Consider the following 20,225-nt stretch of genomic DNA (forward strand, 5'->3'; position numbering starts at 1 on the left):
TACTATTAGTAAACTTTCAAGACCGGCTAGCGTGTCTAATAGTCTTCTCTGGAACTCCTCTGGACTGGATGACAGACCAAATGGCATCCGCAGCCACTTGTATTTGCCAAATGGTGTCTGGAGAGTAGTGGGGCCACTTGATTAATTATCTAGTTTAACCTGTAGAAACCCATCCTTCACATTGCAGAGTGAAAATGCTTTAGTGCCATACAGTTTTGGTAATATCTTCAGTGCACATTTTCTAACTTTGACATGGGAAGAGTATTTCCATGACAACGTAAGAATCTTAGCTTTTTACTCTGGTAGGGGAAGTAACTTTTTAGCTTTTTATAGCTTTGTTGAGATTAGGCAGTTCTAGGCAAACTCTCAGACTATCTCTAGGTTTTCGGTTAATTAGAGTGTTACTTATTTAGGAGGTTGGTTAGTCTACATTGGACACTTACATTTTTAAATAGTGATTTGTGCTTTTCCTTGAGGACTTTTCTCCTAAATAATGCCACTTTGCGGTTGCTGCATTGAGTAGGAGTAACTTTCGAGTCTACTTCCATGTGATGCTCACCAGGTAGACATCCATCTTCTTTGGAGACTGTTTGTGTATGTCCATAATGTTGTTCAGTTCGCTGTATTCAGACTGATTTACAACATTCACCCATTTGTTGATTGTGATTAACCCTAGATCAAGGTAGGCATATGCTGCTGGTAACACGCTCATGTCTCTGTCCTCACTATGTAGAATCTGAAGTGTTGACCTTCCGTCATTACTTCACATTTTTATATTGGCTTGGTGTGGGTTCCATCGTATAATTGGAGATAGGCAGTCCTTTCTTTGACATTTTTGGCCTTTCAAGTGCTTGCCAGTGTTTGATATTGAGATTTTTATACGTAGACCCTGTATATAATTGGTACTGAATCCATTTTCTGTTGGTTTCCGTGTCTGTAGTAATTAGAGGTGCCAGTTTCTTTCCGTATGATCTCCTGTCAGTACAAGAGTGACTTATCAGAATCACTACTGTTGGCTGGTTGTTCGGCCATCTGATCGACATCATGTTTCTTTTTTAAACAACACAACTTGAAAGTCGTTGTATTTCTTACATCTGTTGCATTGCTTGCCATGCACAGGGTACTTTATTGGATGGTATGTGGAGCCACATTATCCACAGTAGCACTGGAATGTTTCTCTGACTTCGCACTTGTGTTTCTTTGAAAGTTTTACCTTGTTTATTGGTTTTTTGGTTTTAGCATGAAGTTTCTTTTTCGACTTTGACATCTTTGATGACTTTCATGTCAGTGTGGGAACTTTCTGCAATCTTACACTTTTGTATTGCATTCTCCAGTGTCAGCCTGTCTGACTCAAAAAGTTTTTGGCGTTGCCGGCCATCATGGATGTCTAGGAGTGCCTGCATCATGAAAACATCATTTCATGTAGCGTGATGTAGTCATCAATGAACAGACAGCCTTGTTTTGTTGAAAGTAGCTGGTGTCACTTTATCTTGTTGGACATTTAAAACAAAACCAATCAAACTTTTCCACTACATCCTAGAAATGAAGAATGTTTGGCAAAAACCGAAGACACAATAAAAAGGTTGTGTGAATAAAATTACAAATGTTTGTAACAATTTCTTTAGATCTCCACAAAAGAAAGCTGCTATTGAATAGATAACTTCTATTGAAACTTGAGTAATTTGAGGAAATGAAAGCATTTTATGCTATTGCAGTGCATAAGGTGTGGGACGCATTAAAACGACTGGCTCAAAGAATATCAAGGCAGTTTTTAAAGTGTCGAAATTTCAACAACATTTTTATATGTAGAACAAAAACATTGTCCAAACATAAATTTTAGTTCCCGTTATGTTGACAAAACTGCAAAAGAAAAAGAAATTTTTTATGGAGAAAAAACTGGTTGTTTATAATGCAAGACAAGGTGCTATGGTCAGCGATGAAGGCAGACAGCATATTATTAATTACTGGGCTTATGAAGCTAGCAGGTATCATGCAAACAAAAAGACATCCGAAAGGGCAATGTTGGCACGAGAAAAATCATGATTTAAATCAGGACTTTTGAAATCATAATTTTTATTGTTCTATGTTTTCTATAAGTTCGTAAAAATCAGCATTTTTGACAAACAATTTTGTTTTGTTGTTTGCATAACAAATCTGTAAATACTTTTCTGCCGTAAATTAGCAGAAGATGAAAATAATTGACTGCATTATATGTAGCTACAGAAGGACCTTTGGGTTTATTTTGCAAACCTAAAAGCAGGATTAACTGTGAGATAGCAACTGTAAGTGGTACAGTTTTTCCTCAATTATCTGTTTACAAAATGACATTGTGACATTAACCTCTTCACTGCAATCAGCTCAAGTGCAAACATTGAAAATTGTTTTCATCTTTGGTTTTATTCATTCAAAAATGAGAAACCTATTAGGTACTAGAAAATTGGCTAACTGGTACAATAGGCGCTCCTATAACGTAAATAATCCGTCCCAAAAATGTTTACGTTAAAAGGAATTTATGTTATAAAAACAGTAAAGTACATGTAAATTGCCTAATCTGTTTCAAGATGTTTTCAAACTCACCCCTTTGGCCATGCCGAAAAAGGAAGAACTTTACTCAACTCTTTTAACTTGTGGGCTGTACCATAACACTGCAAAATTATTGGTTTGCATTGACAACTTTTCTCTTTTCTTCATCAACTTTACTGGTTTTATGGACCATGATTACAGTAATTTTACAATAAGTTGATGAAGAGTTCACATTTTTGACATTCCTTTACAACAGTTTGCTCACTTTTTTCTAAACAGTAAAGTCTATTCTGCAAAGTAAAGCTAATAACAAATATTTTGTACGTTTACAATAAGGCATAACAACAAAATCTTTTTACTATAAAAAGCAGTTCTACCTGTTTGTCGTTTATCACTATCCAGGGGTCAAGTTTAGAATATAGATAATTTTCAACAATACTCCAACTCTGACAATAAGACTGGTAGACCGACGCTGTAACGCCTGCACCAACCGATCACCTTTGTATTTATGAACAATTGCGCATTTAATCCTACACATTTATCCTACACATCTAATGATCTTTTACGACGAGCTAGAATGTCGCGAAAGTTATATACATGTATAATAGATATTACGCTAGGCGCACTGCGAAGACAATAACCAAACTGTAATGACTACGTCAGAGAAATAAAGAGATTCCAATCTACGGCGGCTTTTCGTTTTTGAGCTTTTAAGAGCTTGTAATCACATTTCCACACATTTGGCACCTACAACACAACAGAGTAAGACATGGTGAATCTTTTGATACCAAATAACTGTAATGTGAATTTTGTTGCAAGTCAACCTTTCAACAAGTCGGACAACCCCAACTGCGCATGATATTACTTATTAGCTGATAAGCAGTTTTGTCTGCAGAATTCTTGCACTTTGTTTATGTGAACTGTTGATAGACCTACTCATAATAAATTATCAGATCAATGAAATTAAATGATGACATAGTTGGTTGACATAATAGTTGAAGCGATTATGTAACATAATTTAGCTGCAACTAAAGTGTTTGAAAATAATTGGCCAGCTGCATAACAAAAACTCATTTCCTGAGTGAAATAAGTAGTTTTAGCAGCAGAGGGCAGTATAGGAGCATCTACTGTATTTATATTTCGCATTGTTCAACTGCATCAATCACACCATGGAAGAATGTGCTCAAATAGTTTATAGTGCTTTTTTATGTGAAACTGCTAGTATCTCGACTCCACTAACTTACTCCGCTAATTATTATTTTATATGGCTGTAGAATGAAAGAAATATATGAAGTTGTTAAACTAAAGCTTTTAAGTCACTAAGACTGAAAAGTGGGTCCCCAGTGTAAGAGGTTACACGCACATATCACATGCGCGTGTAACGCGTGTTATGCCTTCCTAACAGACTTGTTGCACAACGTTTTCGTTTATGTACTCGGTGAACCCAATTCTCACTCCAATGGTGAATCCATAGATATAGTAAACCCTATGGGTTTACTATATCTATGGGTGAACCCAATTCTCACTCCGATAATAAATTGGCTTGTTGCCAACGCCGACTGGTTTAGCTTAGGCAAGTTTTGGTTTGGGCAAGTTTAGGCAATGGACGCTTTCTGCTTGGGCAGCATTGCCTGGTTTGTGATTGGATGGGGAGATCTGTTCAAATTGGGTTGATCAGTCCTGCGTTATTTAGCAGTGTTTTTCTTAAGCCGGGTTCCATATGATAGCGCAATGATCGTGCGTGGCCCAGTGATCGTGCGCAATGCATTTCTTGGGCTGCGACGCAGTGTTTCCATAACGCGCGTAGGCGCCACGCTTTCATTGGACAGGGTGGGTAATTTCCTTACCTTTTCGTACGGGAGACCGATTTCTTCGCAAAACAGGCATCCGTTACGACTTTGCGCTGTCATAGGAAAACCAGGCTTACTCTTTCGTGTGGGAGACCTACATGTATTTCTTCGGAAAACAGCTCTCCGTTTGAATTGTGGGATAGGTTGAAAATGTCGAGCGGTGTATTGTGGGATACATTATCGCGCGCACCCGTCGCAAGGATCCATTACGGATCCTTACGATCAGCGTACGCACGTCGCGCGATCGTCGGGCGTTGACGTTTCTACAACTGGCCTACGCACGACGTCGTGCGCCTTGTTGCGCGCCTTGCGCTGTCATATGGAAACCAGGCTTTAGTGTCTAGCAATCCACCACCCAGCAATAGCAATCAGTTCACAGCTGACTTAACAGCGAGCAACATAAGTAAACTCTGAATTGCAATCATTTTTTCACATTTTTCTAACAGTAACAGTACTGCGAGTTTGCAGATGACAAAAGGTATGTTTTTTATTAATATTATTTCCTTGCCTTTTAAATACATTGTTATTGCAATAATTTTTTATGCATTTTGGGAATTTGTGTATTATTATTATGTGTATTTGTGAATTAGTGTATTTCTTTTTAATTTTAAGCTATTGTTGTCTTTGATACTTGGTAGATTTCACGGTTTGATGGTTAATAAACTTAATTACAAATCAGTGCATCAAAACCATCCTACTCGCATTTTACTGAACCTAGCGGGAAACCGCTATATCCAGCATTCTGTTGTGCAATGCTGCTGACAGACCATTTGCTTGAGCAAAAACGACCAAAAAATCAAATTTATCAAAAAAATCAAACATTGAGAGAATCGGTTTAAATCAAAGAAATTCGCTCAAAAAACAACTCATAAGATAATAGAAAAGAAAAGAGATAGCTCAAGCATTGGAGAAACACAGTTATAAGTCTTTCCTGGTTTTAAGGCAAAGCATTCAGATGTGAAAGTACAAGAATAAAAGTTTCCTTTTTCCTAGAAGATTAATAGAACTGTGGGCAACTGTTTTATCCTTTAAAATCCTAATGAAATGACTGTCAAGAAGAAAAATTCTCTTTTAAACTAAACAAATGTTTGTCACGTGTGTGGAGCCCTTCAAGGCATAAAGAAAAACTTATTTAACTTGTCTATTTTGTTATGGATTGAGAAATATAGTATCAATATAAGTTATGTTGTAGGTTTAGACCGTTATCTTCCTATTTGAAACAAGTAGATTCAATATAAATACAAAAATACAGTTCTTGTTCTGGCCTGCCATGATTTCTGATAATCAATAATTTATTTGTTAGCTAAAAATGAAGCAACAAACACTTGAAAACATATTTGATATTTTCTAGTCAACATTTCACATAAGTTGGCAACCTTCACTTTATTTTCAGATTTTCATTGTAAGCCTCTTGTAACACAAAAAGATTAACTGATTGTGTTGCGGATCATGCATTTGACCATACACAATAGTTTTTGTTGTATTCCTGTGGATAGCCATTTTTACCAGTTTTTCAGAAAGAATAGCTCTGCAACATGCGTAAAAGTACCCAAATTTTATTAGAGATAAGATATACCATTTTACTTTAGCAAATTGTGTAATAGCTGTAATCATTTATTACAGAATAACAATGCATTTCCAACCAAGTAGCATATAAAATTACCAATACCTACACAGCCTAGCCTTTCTTAAGATGAAATATCTTGAGCTAATATGTTGCTTGTTAATCCTCAATTTCTAAATTTGCAAAAAAATTTAAATTACTAATAGTGTAATGAATCAATTTAGAAGTTTTGTTCTGCTTAATAATTTTGGTTTTATTCATGTATTTTATTTATTTTATTATTCATGGCATACAATTCCAACCAATTGTACTACTTCATATAGCCATGTCCAGCATTAATGACTTGTCCACATTGACTTTGTCTCCAACGCTCTTGTAGCTAATGCTACAAAAGGTGGTGTTATAAAAACCTTCTTACACAGTGTTAGTTTATAACAACACTCCTTCTGCACAGTGTTGGTTTATAATAACACTCCTTCTGCACAATGTTGGTTTATAACAACACTCCTTCTGCACAGTGCTGGTTTTTGCTGCATGTTTAAAGAAACCCTCACAAGTTTTTAGACCTTGGTTCAGTTTTCTCTTGACTAGCATTGTGATTGCTTTTCGTTTTTTCTAGGATAACATAAACTGCCACAAAATTGTACAACGTAAATGAAACTTAGTTCATTTTCAACAGCTCGTTGAAATACCACTGATAGTTTGGAACCGATAGTTTGGAACCGATAGTTTGGAACCGATAGTTTGGAACCGATAGTTTGGAACCGATAGTTTGGAACCGATAGTTTGGAACCGATAGTTTGGAACCGATAGTTTGGAACCGATAGTTTGGAACCGATAGTTTGGAACCGATAGTTTGGAACCGATAGTTTGGAACCGATAGTTTGGAACCGATAGTTTGGGACCGATAGTTTGGGACCGATAGTTTGGGACCGATAGTTTGGAACCGATAGTTTGGAACCGATAGTTTGGAACCGATAGTTTGGAACCGATAGTTTGGAACCGATTGTTTGGAACCGATTGTTTGGAACCGATTGTTTGGAACCGATTGTTTGGAACCGATTGTTTGGAACCGATTGTTTGGAACCGATAGTTTGGAACCGATAGTTTGGAACCGATAGTTTAGAACCGATAGTTTGGAACCGATTGTTTGGAACCGATTGTTTGGAACCGATTGTTTGGAACCGATTGTTTGGAACCGATTGTTTGGAACCGATTGTTTGGAACCGATTGTTTGGAACCGATAGTTTGGAACTGATAGTTTTCTTGCTATTCAATTATTATGCTTTTTGCCACATATATGAAATTTAACTTTTGCTACTTAAGTCATTAGTTGATAGCAACACTAAACTACAATGTAATTGCAATCATTCAGCGCTATACGGAAGTATTCCCTGAATCGGCTACGTAGTCTGTCACTTTTGTTTCAGCTAACAGTTAACATAATTCTTTTAGATAGGCAACGTTAAATACATCTATGATTTTACAGTAGTTTCTATTGAGTTTTTTCATTACACTTGATGGCTTTTGGGTAACAGCTCATTGTGAGGCAAAGTTATGCTACTCCGTATGAGCAAAGTAAACGTTCTTGTTGATCACTTGGGTTAAAAAACTGTCCTGCTGCAAGTTTTTCACATAATTTTTTCCTAAATAATTTTGACTCATATCATATTGCTGTTTCCATGTTTTCTATTTGTGCTCTATACGTGTGCCACAATTTAGGCTTTATATAGTGTAGCTTTAACACAGTTCACCCCTTTTTAGTTCACACCGCTCACAAATCTACTTATGATTTCCTTTCTTTCATTGTTTTGCCTTTGTTTCTTGTTTCAATTTATTTTGGACCGTTGCCAGTAACGCTATACTACATCTACAGTGTTTCAACCATGTCCTGAAATGAGTTGAACACATCTTCTTAAGTTGTTGTGGTTTTATCTATTATTCCGACTAGCCTATTTTACATCTCTAGTTCTTTTTAAGATATTACTATTTCTACGCCAGATGAAGCCGCACTAGGTGATTACAACGTCTTAAAAAATTGCTACAGAAGTTTCATCTATTTGTACCAGTGAATTGCAATAGTTAATTGATTATGCTTCATAATGATATTGGTTATCTAAACCAATGCATACATTAGAAGTTATTTAATAATCAACTTATTTGTTTAGACAAATGCTACTGTAGTTTCTCAGTCAACAGTGTTGCTAGCTGACAGTATTTGCTTACAGCCGGACAAAAGTCACCATTTGCAAGCGTTTAATTTCTGCTTTACTTTTATGTCTAGCATCATTTTTGTTCTTTTACCACAAATAACAGACTAAATATTCTCTTTTTTTTGTTGACTTCAAGTCGTACTTTCATGAGGATAAAATAAAGAACAAGTCAGAGACCAAACCAGAAAAACAAAACGTGAGACTTAGTTTTTTTAGCTCAGTCACTCACAAATATCACCATCATGAACCTTGTTGCAGCATTGAGATGAGAAGGCCTTGAGCAGTGACAATGTTAGCATGTATGCCAGCATACAACATCCCTAAAAAGAAAGGTATGGTATGGTATACATCTAGTGGCACATTTAGACCCTTTTCAATTGTTTAATAGATTTTTTCTGTGCTCATATATCTACTGTATATATATATTTCTCACAGTATGTGTGTCCCTCCATCTATAGCTATTTTTGGAATAGCACATCTGGACAATGCTGACGCAACGTCATGGCATACATCATTAGAAACCTAGCACCTATTAACTAGCTTACTGGAATTTTCCATTGGCAATGTGCCAGTACTTTTATTGTCATAAAATCATTTCCCAATGATATAAAGTTTTAAAGTTACAGTTGTTTGATAAAGTTTTAAAACCTTTACAGTTGTTTTTATTTCAACTACACGAAACAGTTCTCTCATGATATATAGTTTGAAAGTTAGAATGAGAAATGTTGTTATATGTTAGATAAAAATTAATTTTCTGTCCAAAGGCTTTTTTATTACCCGGGCAACGCTGGGTAGCACAGCTAGTATGTATATATATATTTCTCAAAGTTTGTATTTGTATAGCTATAGCTATTGAAATTTTGGAATCAAGTATTGCAGAAGAATTGATCTTGGACCCTCCCGTTCACCAGTCCAATACCTTGCCAATTAAGCCACACGAGTTTGATGGATTCATTTGACGATATATGTCGTTATATGGGTGCAAATAAGCTACCGCTTACGTGATGGCGCAACATCATGGAGAGCATTAGCGTAATTTTATGTTTGCTCAACCATGAAAGCAAGTAGTTAGCTCTTATTACTAAGCTTACTGAAACTGGCCATTGGCAATATGCCAGGCTACTGGCAAATGGCAGGCAACTACATTACCTGCCACTGTTTATAAGCTGTTTTTTGATACTTGTGCAATGCCGGACATTCGGCTAGTATATATATCTATATACATATATACAGTCAAACAAGGATAACTCGTACTTCACGGGACCGAGCGAAAAAGTGTTCGAATTATCAGAGTGTTCAAGTTATCAGAGCACTGTCACAAGTCCATGTATTTATTTATTTATTAGTAGATACATGTACATATACAAACTATAATATAAATCAAAAGCATAAATGGCTTGTTTCAAATTAAATGCTTCTAATGTAAAGCTTAAAACGTTTTTATCAAAAAATATAGATGTTTTTCTATCACTTGAAATTAGTTTGTTGTTTGAGGTGATGTTATTGCCAGGACGTTTTTTAGATTAAAGTTGGCAAAACTTGATCGTTGTTGAAATGCTAAAAAAAAAGACTTCGTTTTCTTTTGAGCGTTTTAACCAAGATCAATTTTGCCGATTTCTTTTGAAGTTTATCCGAAGGTCACCTCACTTTTCCATCCTTCCGAAAGGCTAAGCGGATGTTTGGTCAAAATCAAAATTCACCAAACCTTTAGAAAGGTCGTTGACAACAATATTTTGCCGACGGTGGTAATAATGACGCCTATGATTTACAAAAAGTTCAGGTTTACCTCTATGACTTGGAATAAAGTGATTTTCTAAAGCGATAACAACCATCTCGGTAGCCGTTGGGCAAAAAACTGTTCGAGTTAACAGAGTTGAGGTCGAGTTATCTATAGCAATTTATCATTACGTGGGAACGGACCAAAGAAACCGTTCGAGTTAACCATTTGTTCGAGCTATCCGTGGGCAAGTTATCCATGTTTCACTGTATATATATATATATATATATATATATATATGCACATGTATACATATACATGTATATACATACACATATATACACATATATATGTACATACCTGTATATATACATATCTATATACATATGTCTATATATACGAGGGCTGATCATAAAGTTCCTGGAATCGTTTTCCTAGTCAAATATAAGACCATGTGCAGTTGTTTTGATTGTTCCATGTTACTAAGCAGCACGAATTTTCCCCATAGCCAAAGTTTTACGCCTGTAAGAGCACGCGCAGTGAAGTTATAGGCAATGTCAAGGTCATTTATTATCGTTCGTCGGATTTTTCCACAATGAATGATGTAGAAGAGCAACGCGTTTGTGTAAAGTTTTGTGTAAAACTTGGAAAGTCCGGTGCTGAGACACTTCAAATGTTACGGATAGCTTATGGAGACTCTGCCCTTAAGAAGACAGCCTGTTATGAATGGCACAAAAGATTTAGAGAGGGAAGAACAAGTATTAAATATGATGACAGCGCTGGCAGACCGGCAATTTCAAGGACCGCAACTGCCACAGACCTTGTGAGGCAGCAGGTGATGGGAGATAGACGATTGACTATACGGGAAATATCAGCAGAAAGCGGGCTTTCTTATGGTACATGTCATCTTATTCTCACTGAAGATTTAGGCATGAGAAGGATCTCTGCAAAGATGGTACCTAAACTGCTCACTGACGACCAAAAAGAAAAAAGAGTTGGCTGTTGTATTGAACTAAAAGATGCTTTAGCACAAGATCCTGACTTTCTTTCAAAAGTTGTGACTGGGGATAAAAGTTGGGTCTATGGATATGACCCAGAGATCAAATCACAAAGTTCTCAATGGAAATCCCCTGGCTCTCCTAGGCCTAAAAAGGCTAGAATGTCTCGCTGAAATGTGAAAATGCTGCTGATAATGTTTTCGACATCAGAGGTGTGGCACACTCTGAATTTCTGCCACATGGTCAAACTGTGAATCAGCATGTGTACAAAGACATTCTGATAAGACTTAGAGACAGTATCAGAAGGAAACGTCGAGATTTGTGGCTCTCAGGTGACTGGTACCTACACCATGACAATGCTCCGGCTCACACCTCATTGATGGTACGTCAGTATTTGGCAAAAAATAAGGTGACTGTGCTTTACCATCCTCTTATTCACCTGATTTAGCACCATGTGACTTCTACCTATTCCCCAAAATCAAATTGACAATGAAAGGTGAAAGATTTGACGACACACCAACTATTCAAGAAAATGTGACGAGACAACTCCGAAGCCTCACGGAAAGTGATTTCCAGCATTGCATTGATCAGTGGAAACACAGATGGAACAAGTGCATAGCAAGCTCAGGCGATTACTTTGAAGGGGGACAGTTTAAATTAGGTAATTACGATTAATGGTTTTTGTGTACCGAGACAATTCCTGGAACTTTACGATTGCCCCTCGTATACATACATATAACTAGAGTGCTGTTAGAAGTAAACCTGACTACTTATCCATAATATATATATATATTTAAATACTAGATGAATGCCCGCCATTGCACAAGTAATAAAATAATTTTGAGTAACTTACCTGTAAAGCTAGTGATTTAAGCTATTCACAATCTTATATATATAAATATATATAAAATATATATTTAGGTAATTCAGGTAGTTGCATATACAATTTAAAAAGATGCATGCAGGGTTGGCTCGGTTTAAACAGAGAAGTTTGAACCAGTCGAAAAAACCAGTTTTTTTCGGTTTTTTCATTATTTTTTGTGAAAAACGTAATATTTTAAGCTCTTAGTAGTTCCTCTGTGATGAAAATGCAATTCAATGTAATTATCAGCTGTGGAAGTTCATTTAGCACATAGTAGTAATGTGGTGGTAGAGCTCAAGTTGAAACTACAGGAAATCCTAGCACAATAATGAATTAGTGAATCTCATTTTCAATTGCTTTTAACAAGTTTTATGATGAGCCCTTTCCTGGGGAAATATGAAAACCATGTGAAATATACTAATTTCATCATCGTCTCTAATAATGTATAAAAACTTTCTCAAGTCTGGCCAGTCAGAGAGGATAGCTTATAATTAAAAATTAAAACAATAAAATCCTTATGGGCAAAATGTTTAGGCTTGCCAACTAATATTTCATTCGGTGGGTACAAGCCAAAGTAGTTGGATTGTTAGAATTCAGTTTATCAAGTTTTTTGTGGTTCGAAAAATTAACTCTAGTGCTAGTATTGAGCGGATATTCTCAACATTTGGGTTTGTTCATTCAAAAGTCAGAAATAGACTGGGCACAGAGAAAGCTGGAAAACCCATATTTATTTATCATATGACCAATACCTAAGTAAATATTCAGTCACATATTGTATCTGCTACTACCCTTACGGATTTTCAAATTTTTTTGCTTCAATTTTTGCAATTGTAAATCATTATGTTTTGCTCTTCGCTACCACACAGTTAATCCCTGGGATTAAAATTCCTACTTGTACTGTGTACATAAAACTGTATGTAATGTATGTAAGCTGTATTCACTTTATGTGATAAGCTTTCGGCTCTGTATCTCTTCATTCGTGTTTGATTAAAGATTCATTCTGAAATTTCTGTTTTCTCTCTTTTTCCCATAACAAGTAACAACTCACACAGTACCATCTTTAACAGATGATTTCACATATCTATGTCCAATACTCAATCATGCAGCTACAGTAAGTGGATGTCCATTAGACTTAAAATTGCAAAAACCTTGGTCAAATTATATAAACCATAAAAAACCGGTTTAAACCGTAAAAACCAGTTTAAACCATAAAAACCGGTTTAAACCAAAAAACCTGATTTATTCGGTTTTTTCATAAAAACCATGGTTTGGTTCAACCCTGGATGCATGTTATAGATTTGTATAGTCACTATATGTGAAGAACTCAATTATCATTTTAACTTGCTTTGGGCTTTCTCTTCTTCGCATCACTTTGACTTTGTTCGTCAAGTTGACTACTAGATGCTTAATTGATTTTTGAAAGAGTTGATCCTAAGATGTTTGCTTGTGGTCTCGTGGTCTTCTCTAATTTCTTGCTTTTACTCAAAGGAGACAATTGCTTACTTCTTTATTTCTCCACTAGTAACACTTCACTAGTCTTTTTTTTGGGGGCCTATTATTATAAAGTAAAATAAGGAAGCGCTGTTTAATATTATGCGAGAGAGATACAGAACCAAACTATGAAAAGTAGAACTGTATGTGTATATAATATATACAGAACTGACTAACAAAACTACAATGTTTCCAGAAACTTTTGGCATTGCGTGTTGGAAGTTACTTCAGGTGCAAACTCAATCATTCGCTCAAGTTCTACATTTTCTGTCAAAAAGTTCAGATCTGAAAGTCAAGGTTGACTGTACTAGCTCAGTGCATTATGATCAGCTTTTGTTCATATACGGAAGACTAGTTCTTTGTACTTAAGGTCAAGTGTGGGTTTTGAATACCGCCCTTGGTTGGGTAGGGTTGTTTGTTTACACTAATAGCTCTGCCCAGATTGTTCGGTCAGATTTCCGGACTAAGCGTTTGTGTTATCGATATTGATTATGTTAAAGAATTGGGAAGCATTTTTTCATGCCATGCGTGGTGCTCTTTGTTAGTCCAATTATGCTTAAGTTCATCGTCGTAGCTTTTTACCTGCAATTCATGAAACATATTGCATGATCATACTGCTTGACTAAAGTATGATAATCTTGTTACAGTAGAGGCTCCTATAACGTAAATTCCACATAACATAAATAATATATACAGTACTTGTACATTTTTTGCTTCGTACCACATGAAACTTTTCATATAACGTAAAGTATCAAGTTGGTGCAAATTCTCTAATTTGATTTGCATAGCGATGATCTGGTAGTTATTATTAAAAATATCGCTTTCTCTCTTGTCGCACTTGGAAAAAATGACGTATAGGATTATCTCTATTATATATACTAGTACCATAGCAGTCTAGTTCACTGTGAGATCATCCGGTGCGTCGAGAAGGCTCGGTGAATAAGTAGTTGCGTGATTGTGTGTATTCAGAAATAGGCTACTTGATGTCGGCCAACTAGTGCAGACGTTAGAGTGTCAGTACGATCAGTCAGACAGACACAGCTCTTATGTTTAGTGAAGATATATTTTTGCTTTACTTAATTTCAGACCAAACCTTTTTTTGATTTTTCATCTTTGCGGAATAAACTTTGCTGTCCAGAAAAAATCGATGTAAATTGACATGGAAGGTGTGTGCTCCTATTGAGTTATTGTCAAATTACTGCATTCATGGACTCTAAACCGAGTGAAAGTGATAAGAAAAAGGAGAAAATTTGTTGATACAAACCGATAATACCGCAGTTACTGTGCAGTCATGAAATTAAAAAAGCCAAGTGTAGTTATTTGAGTTTTTGAAGTGCCAAAGAGGTAAGTTTGGGATGATCTTAGAATAGATTAGGCAATTTACTGTTTATTTTACTGTTCATATAACGTCAAATCTCTATAACGTTAAAGTTCTTGGAATGGAGGAGCATCTTTAAAGCAAAATTGTAGGAGCATCTACTGTATTTATTTAGAATTAATATACAAGATGAAAATATGAATCAATAATGATATAAGAAATTCACAAGCTCTTTTCTTTGTAGCCCGTTTAAAAGTTGAAAAACTCTCCTCCGCTTCAAGAGAATACCGACAGTTTCACAGAGCATTCTATGACAGCATCTTCTCCATAAGGACTATATCCAAGTTCTACTTTGTTAATGATATCTATGAGATACATAGTCCAGAGCTGGAGAGCAGGGTAAACCCATGTTCCTATTGTAGTTTGTTTTATTCTCAGATGCGCACTTGTGACTCCCACTTGCATATTATATTCCATATTTGCTAGCATTTCATAGAGGTTGTACTTGGCACAGATGAGAAGTCAGTATGACGAATGAGCATCTCCAGAAAGCGATTTTTTACAGACATGCTACTGAGAACGGGTGCGCTACTTCGCCCATTTATTATAGAACACTGATGAATGTTGGTCAAGCATTTGCTTTCCATGTACTACATGTGTCTCCACTACAATTCAAAAGCTAGTCAATACCTCATCGCATGTCACCAGTTGGCTTCTTCCCACTGCTTGTCTTCATATTTGCGTATGAAGTCTTGGGCAGCTCTCCTCTAGTCACCATCCAAACCATTTAGGCCATATTTCAGATTTACAATTAGGAAAGGCCTGTGTTGCTATAGCTCATAGCTGTGACAGTTGTTCCGTAGCTAGCTAGCCATTCTCTATTCTATGGTGAGGAACATGAGTTAAGAATGATGGGATTGCCTACCAAGTGTTTATATTCATACCCGTATAGTTTTGCTGATTATTTCTTGCCTTCTGGCATGGTATTGAATAATTATTACTAAAGTAACATGGTACCTTCATATGTTTTTATATGGCTTACAATTTCACATACCGCGGCTTCACTTGCAGTACAATCGGCAGAGGAAGCTGTGGAGGGGAAAGGGCTATACGGAGGAGCTAACAAGTGACACACTCTGTTTTCTTAACATAGATGAGCACTCGTTTCCCGCTATCAGTGAAATACTCCGGTCTGGTTTGGAGGCTGGGAACATTGCCGAGTCTGTACTTTGTGATCCTGCATTAGGTTAGTTTAATCATAAACCATAACTGCCACGTATGACCACAATTTCTAGGTAAATCAGACACGCTGATTCCGATTTTGTACTCAGAATAAAGATTGGTCCACTAACTTTCAGTCATAAAAGCTTTTTTATAGTGTTTTAATATCCGTCTCGAAAACAACACAATCGGTACAACAAGCTTCGCCCATAGATGTTAGGGATGTTTACTCCGATTTAGAATAATAGAGATGGATGTCTTAAAACCCATTATTATTTAAATTCAGCCTTCAAAATAATCTCAGTTTTTTCTGAAAGGTACATTTAAGCTATTTAATATTGCATATTTAAAAATGAGCTCAAAAGAGCGCGATAACAACGCTAGCTTCTGATAAAACCGCGCTTTTTTGAGCTCATTTTACTTGCATTCAGCCTATTAAACATCCTGTAACAAGCTACGAGCAATTTTAAATAGTTTATTTACCTTTCATAAAAGACTGAGAAGATTTTGAAGGCTGAATTTAAATAATAATAGGTTTTAAGACACCCATCTCTATCATTCTAAATCGGACTAAACATCCCTAACTTCCGTTCCTAAAAAGCTAGCGTATGTCACATATTTATGTGCGGAGCTTGTTGTGCCGATTGTGTTGTTTTCAAGACGGATATTAAAACGCTGTAAAAAAAGTCTTAATTACTTTGAAAGTTAGTGGATTAATCTTTATTTTGAGTACAAAATCGCAATCAGCCTCTCTGATTTACCTGAGAAATGCAATAAATTTTATAATATTTGTACGTACGTACAATATTTTGTACGTAAAATATGTAGAATATTGTACGTGGCAGTTATGGTTTAAGTAACCTGCCTGCTAGCTTGTAGACTGCTGTTTTACTGACAGTTCTTCCAGCGAGGGTGATAACGAGTGGGGATAACGAGTGGGGATAACGAGTGGGGATAACGAGTGGGGATAACGAGTGGGGATAACGAGTGGGGATAACGAGTGGGGATAACGAGTGGGGATAACGAGTGGGGATAACGAGTGAGGATAACGCGTGGGGATAACGAGTGGGGATAACGAGTGGGGATAACGAGTGGGGATAACGAGTGAGGATAACGCGTGAGGATAACGAGTGAGGATAACGAGTGAGGATAACGAGTGAGGATAACGAGTGAGGATAACGAGTGGGGATAACGAGTGAGGATAACGAGTGAGGATAACGAGTGGGGATAACGAGTGAGGATAACGAGTGGGGATAACAAGTGGGGATAACTTCCATGACGCTGTCAATCTGCAAGTTTGCATCATCCACAAGATGAAAATAAAAAGTAAAGCCAATTTTGCTGTCTAATTTTTATCGACTGTTTCATGCTTACGAAAAATGGAAACGACACTTCTGAATGCTCAAAAAATACCGCACAAGCTATTCCATTTTAAGCATTTCCACACTTCAGTCATTGCTATTTTGAAAGCGGACTGCTAAACGAGACAGGAGTGCGCCGCTATGACTTCTGGCATAGAATTCCTTATATTTTTAGCAAAGCACTCGCGGTAATCCGCAACATACTAATGTACATTTGTGTAACACTCATCGCACGGTAACTCAACACTCGTCGCACGGTAACTCAACACTCATCGCACGGTAACTCAACACTCATCGCACGGTAACTCAACACTCATCGCACGGTAACTCAACACTCATCGCACGGTAACTCAACACTCATCGCACGGTAACTCAACACTCATCGCACGGTAACTCAACACTCATCGCACGGTAACTCAACACTCATCGCACGGTAACTCAACACTCATCGCTCGGTAACTCAACACTCATCGCACGGTAACTCAACACTCATCGCACGGTAACTCAACACTCATCGCACGGTAACTCAACACTCATCGCACGGTAACTCAACACTCATCGCACGGTAACTCAACACTCATCGCACGGTAACTCAACACTCATCGCACGGTAACTCAACACTCATCGCACGGTAACTCAACACTCATCGCACGGTAACTCAACACTCATCGCACGGTAACTCAACACTCATCGCACGGTAACTCAACACTCATCGCACGGTAACTCAACACTCATCGCACGGTAACTCAACACTCATCGCACGGTAACTCAACACTCATCGCTCGGTAACTCAACACTCATCGCACGGTAACTCAACACTCATCGCACGGTAACTCAACACTCATCGCACGGTAACTCAACACTCATCGCACGGTAACTCAACACTCATCGCACGGTAACTCAACACTCATCGCACGGTAACTCAACACTCATCGCACGGTAACTCAACACTCATCGCACGGTAACTCAACACTCATCGCACGGTAACTCAACACTCATCGCACGGTAACTCAACACTCATCGCACGGTAACTCAACACTCATCGCACGGTAACTCAACACTCATCGCACGGTAACTCAACACTCATCGCACGGTAACTCAACACTCATCGCACGGTAACTCAACACTCATCGCACGGTAACTCAACACTCATCGCACGGTAACTCAACACTCATCGCACGGTAACTCAACACTCATCGCACGGTAACTCAACACTCATCGCACGGTAACTCAACACTCATCGCACGGTAACTCAACACTCATCGCACGGTAACTCAACACTCATCGCACGGTAACTCAACACTCATCGCACGGTAACTCAACACTCATCGCACGGTAACTCAACACTCATCGCACGGTAACTCAACACTCATCGCACGGTAACTCAACACTCATCGCACGGTAACTCAACACTCATCGCACGGTAACTCAACATGCGCACAACTCTAGATCCGCACAATAGAAACATGGTGAATACTGGCAGGCTAGGTAGCATGGTTGCGTGCATGCAACTCCATCACATTGTCCAATAACAACTTGTTGTTTTACAGGAGTTCAAGTGAGCAAACATGCGGATGTTACATCAGAGAACATCCTACGAGATGCTGAAAGAACAATTTTAGTCCTCAAATTCATGAAGGTGCGAAGTTTCAGATTTTTATTGGCAATGAAAGGAAGTGTGACATTTCAAAACCTAAATTACAAACTAAATGTAATAATCTTCATTAACCAAGTGATTTGTACTATAACAAGAGCTGTCCGTCTGTCTGTCCAAAGTCGTGCTTAACCCTTTCGCGGGCAAAGCGACACTTTTGTCGCTTTGCGATACTCCTTCAAATGGGCAGAGCGACAATTTTGTCGCCAGAGAAATATATTTCTTTTATTACGGCTTTTGGTTAGCTAAATGCCGTTTTTGTTTACTTTTTTGATCGATAGCAAGCTACGATATATTGGCTTCGGTTAACCTCTAAAAAAAATTTTCTATTTGCACAAAACGATCGTTTTTAGCAGTAATAAATGAATAGAAATTGCGAAAAAAATTAGAAAACCGTTCTAAATAGTTTTTAATTATTTTTTTCTTTTTGGTTCTGTTTTAGCTGTTATTTATTGAAAGCTTCGAAAATTTTATTTTAGTTTATCGTCATGACGACTTCGAAAAGAACTCTCCGTGATTATTCTAATACAGCAAGTACTAGTACCGGAGTTACTAAGAGAATCGCAGCTGACTGTGACTTTTTAGATTTAGTAGTCAGAGATGACAATGAATCAGGTTCAAATTGTGATTTTAATTATTTTACATCTGGAAGTGATATTGATGAAAAAGCTGGTAGCAGTAATGATGATGAGGTTGGTGGGGTGATGTTAGTGTCTGGAAGAATATTACCAATGTAAAAAGAGATAACTCTCCTACCATTCATCAGTTTGTAGTAGTGACAGGTCCAGTATTTACTCCTGTAGATGCTGTGTGATTGGTACAAAAAGACAAGAATAAGTACCTGGTGCAAAGACTGTGATGTAGGCCTTTGTAAAGGAGAATGCTTCTGGATATATTGTACCGAAATTGTGCTTATTAAAGTGTACACTTGTATCATAAAAAGATATACAATATATATATTTATCTTGGTAGATCTACATATATAAATATTTTTATGTTATACATTTTTATTCATTTATAATATATAGATATATATACATCTGAACATATATATGTATACATATGCATGTTTATACATAGATATATGCACACAATAACATACAAAAGAGTGTATAAATAAACCTTTTAAAAGAAATTGATTTTCCGGAAAATTAATTCACCTACGGGGGTCTGATATAGTCCTGAAAATTCGCCCGCGAAAGGGTTAAAGGTTGACCTGCAACAAAATTCACATTACAGTTATTTGGTATCATAAGATTCACCATGTCTTACACTGCTGTGTTGTAGGTGCAAAATATATGGGAATGTGATTACAAGCTCTTAAAAGCTAATAAACGAACAGTTAATCGCAGCCACAAAAGACCGCCGTAGTTTGGATTCACTTTCCAAAACGGCTCAAATGGGACGTACTTGTTATAGGATGGTTTCTGTTTACACTTTCATGCAACCTCAT

General features: G+C 37.1%; 1 protein-coding gene across 1 annotated transcript in view; it reads left to right on the plus strand.

Moving 5' to 3' along the window:
* LOC137391864 (uncharacterized) overlaps nt 1-20,225 on the plus strand; it is a 40,999-nt gene that overhangs the window by 1,253 nt on the left and 19,521 nt on the right. The window contains exons 2-5 of the mRNA XM_068078412.1: nt 8,409-8,482; nt 14,766-14,935; nt 15,608-15,782; nt 18,669-18,757. Of these exons, the coding sequence (XP_067934513.1) occupies nt 8,440-8,482; nt 14,766-14,935; nt 15,608-15,782; nt 18,669-18,757 (477 nt within the window). The 5' untranslated portion in view covers nt 8,409-8,439. The remainder of the gene's footprint in view (nt 1-8,408; nt 8,483-14,765; nt 14,936-15,607; nt 15,783-18,668; nt 18,758-20,225) is intronic.

Source organism: Watersipora subatra, chromosome 1, assembly GCF_963576615.1.
Source record: "Watersipora subatra chromosome 1, tzWatSuba1.1, whole genome shotgun sequence".
Taxonomy (NCBI): domain Eukaryota; kingdom Metazoa; phylum Bryozoa; class Gymnolaemata; order Cheilostomatida; family Watersiporidae; genus Watersipora; species Watersipora subatra.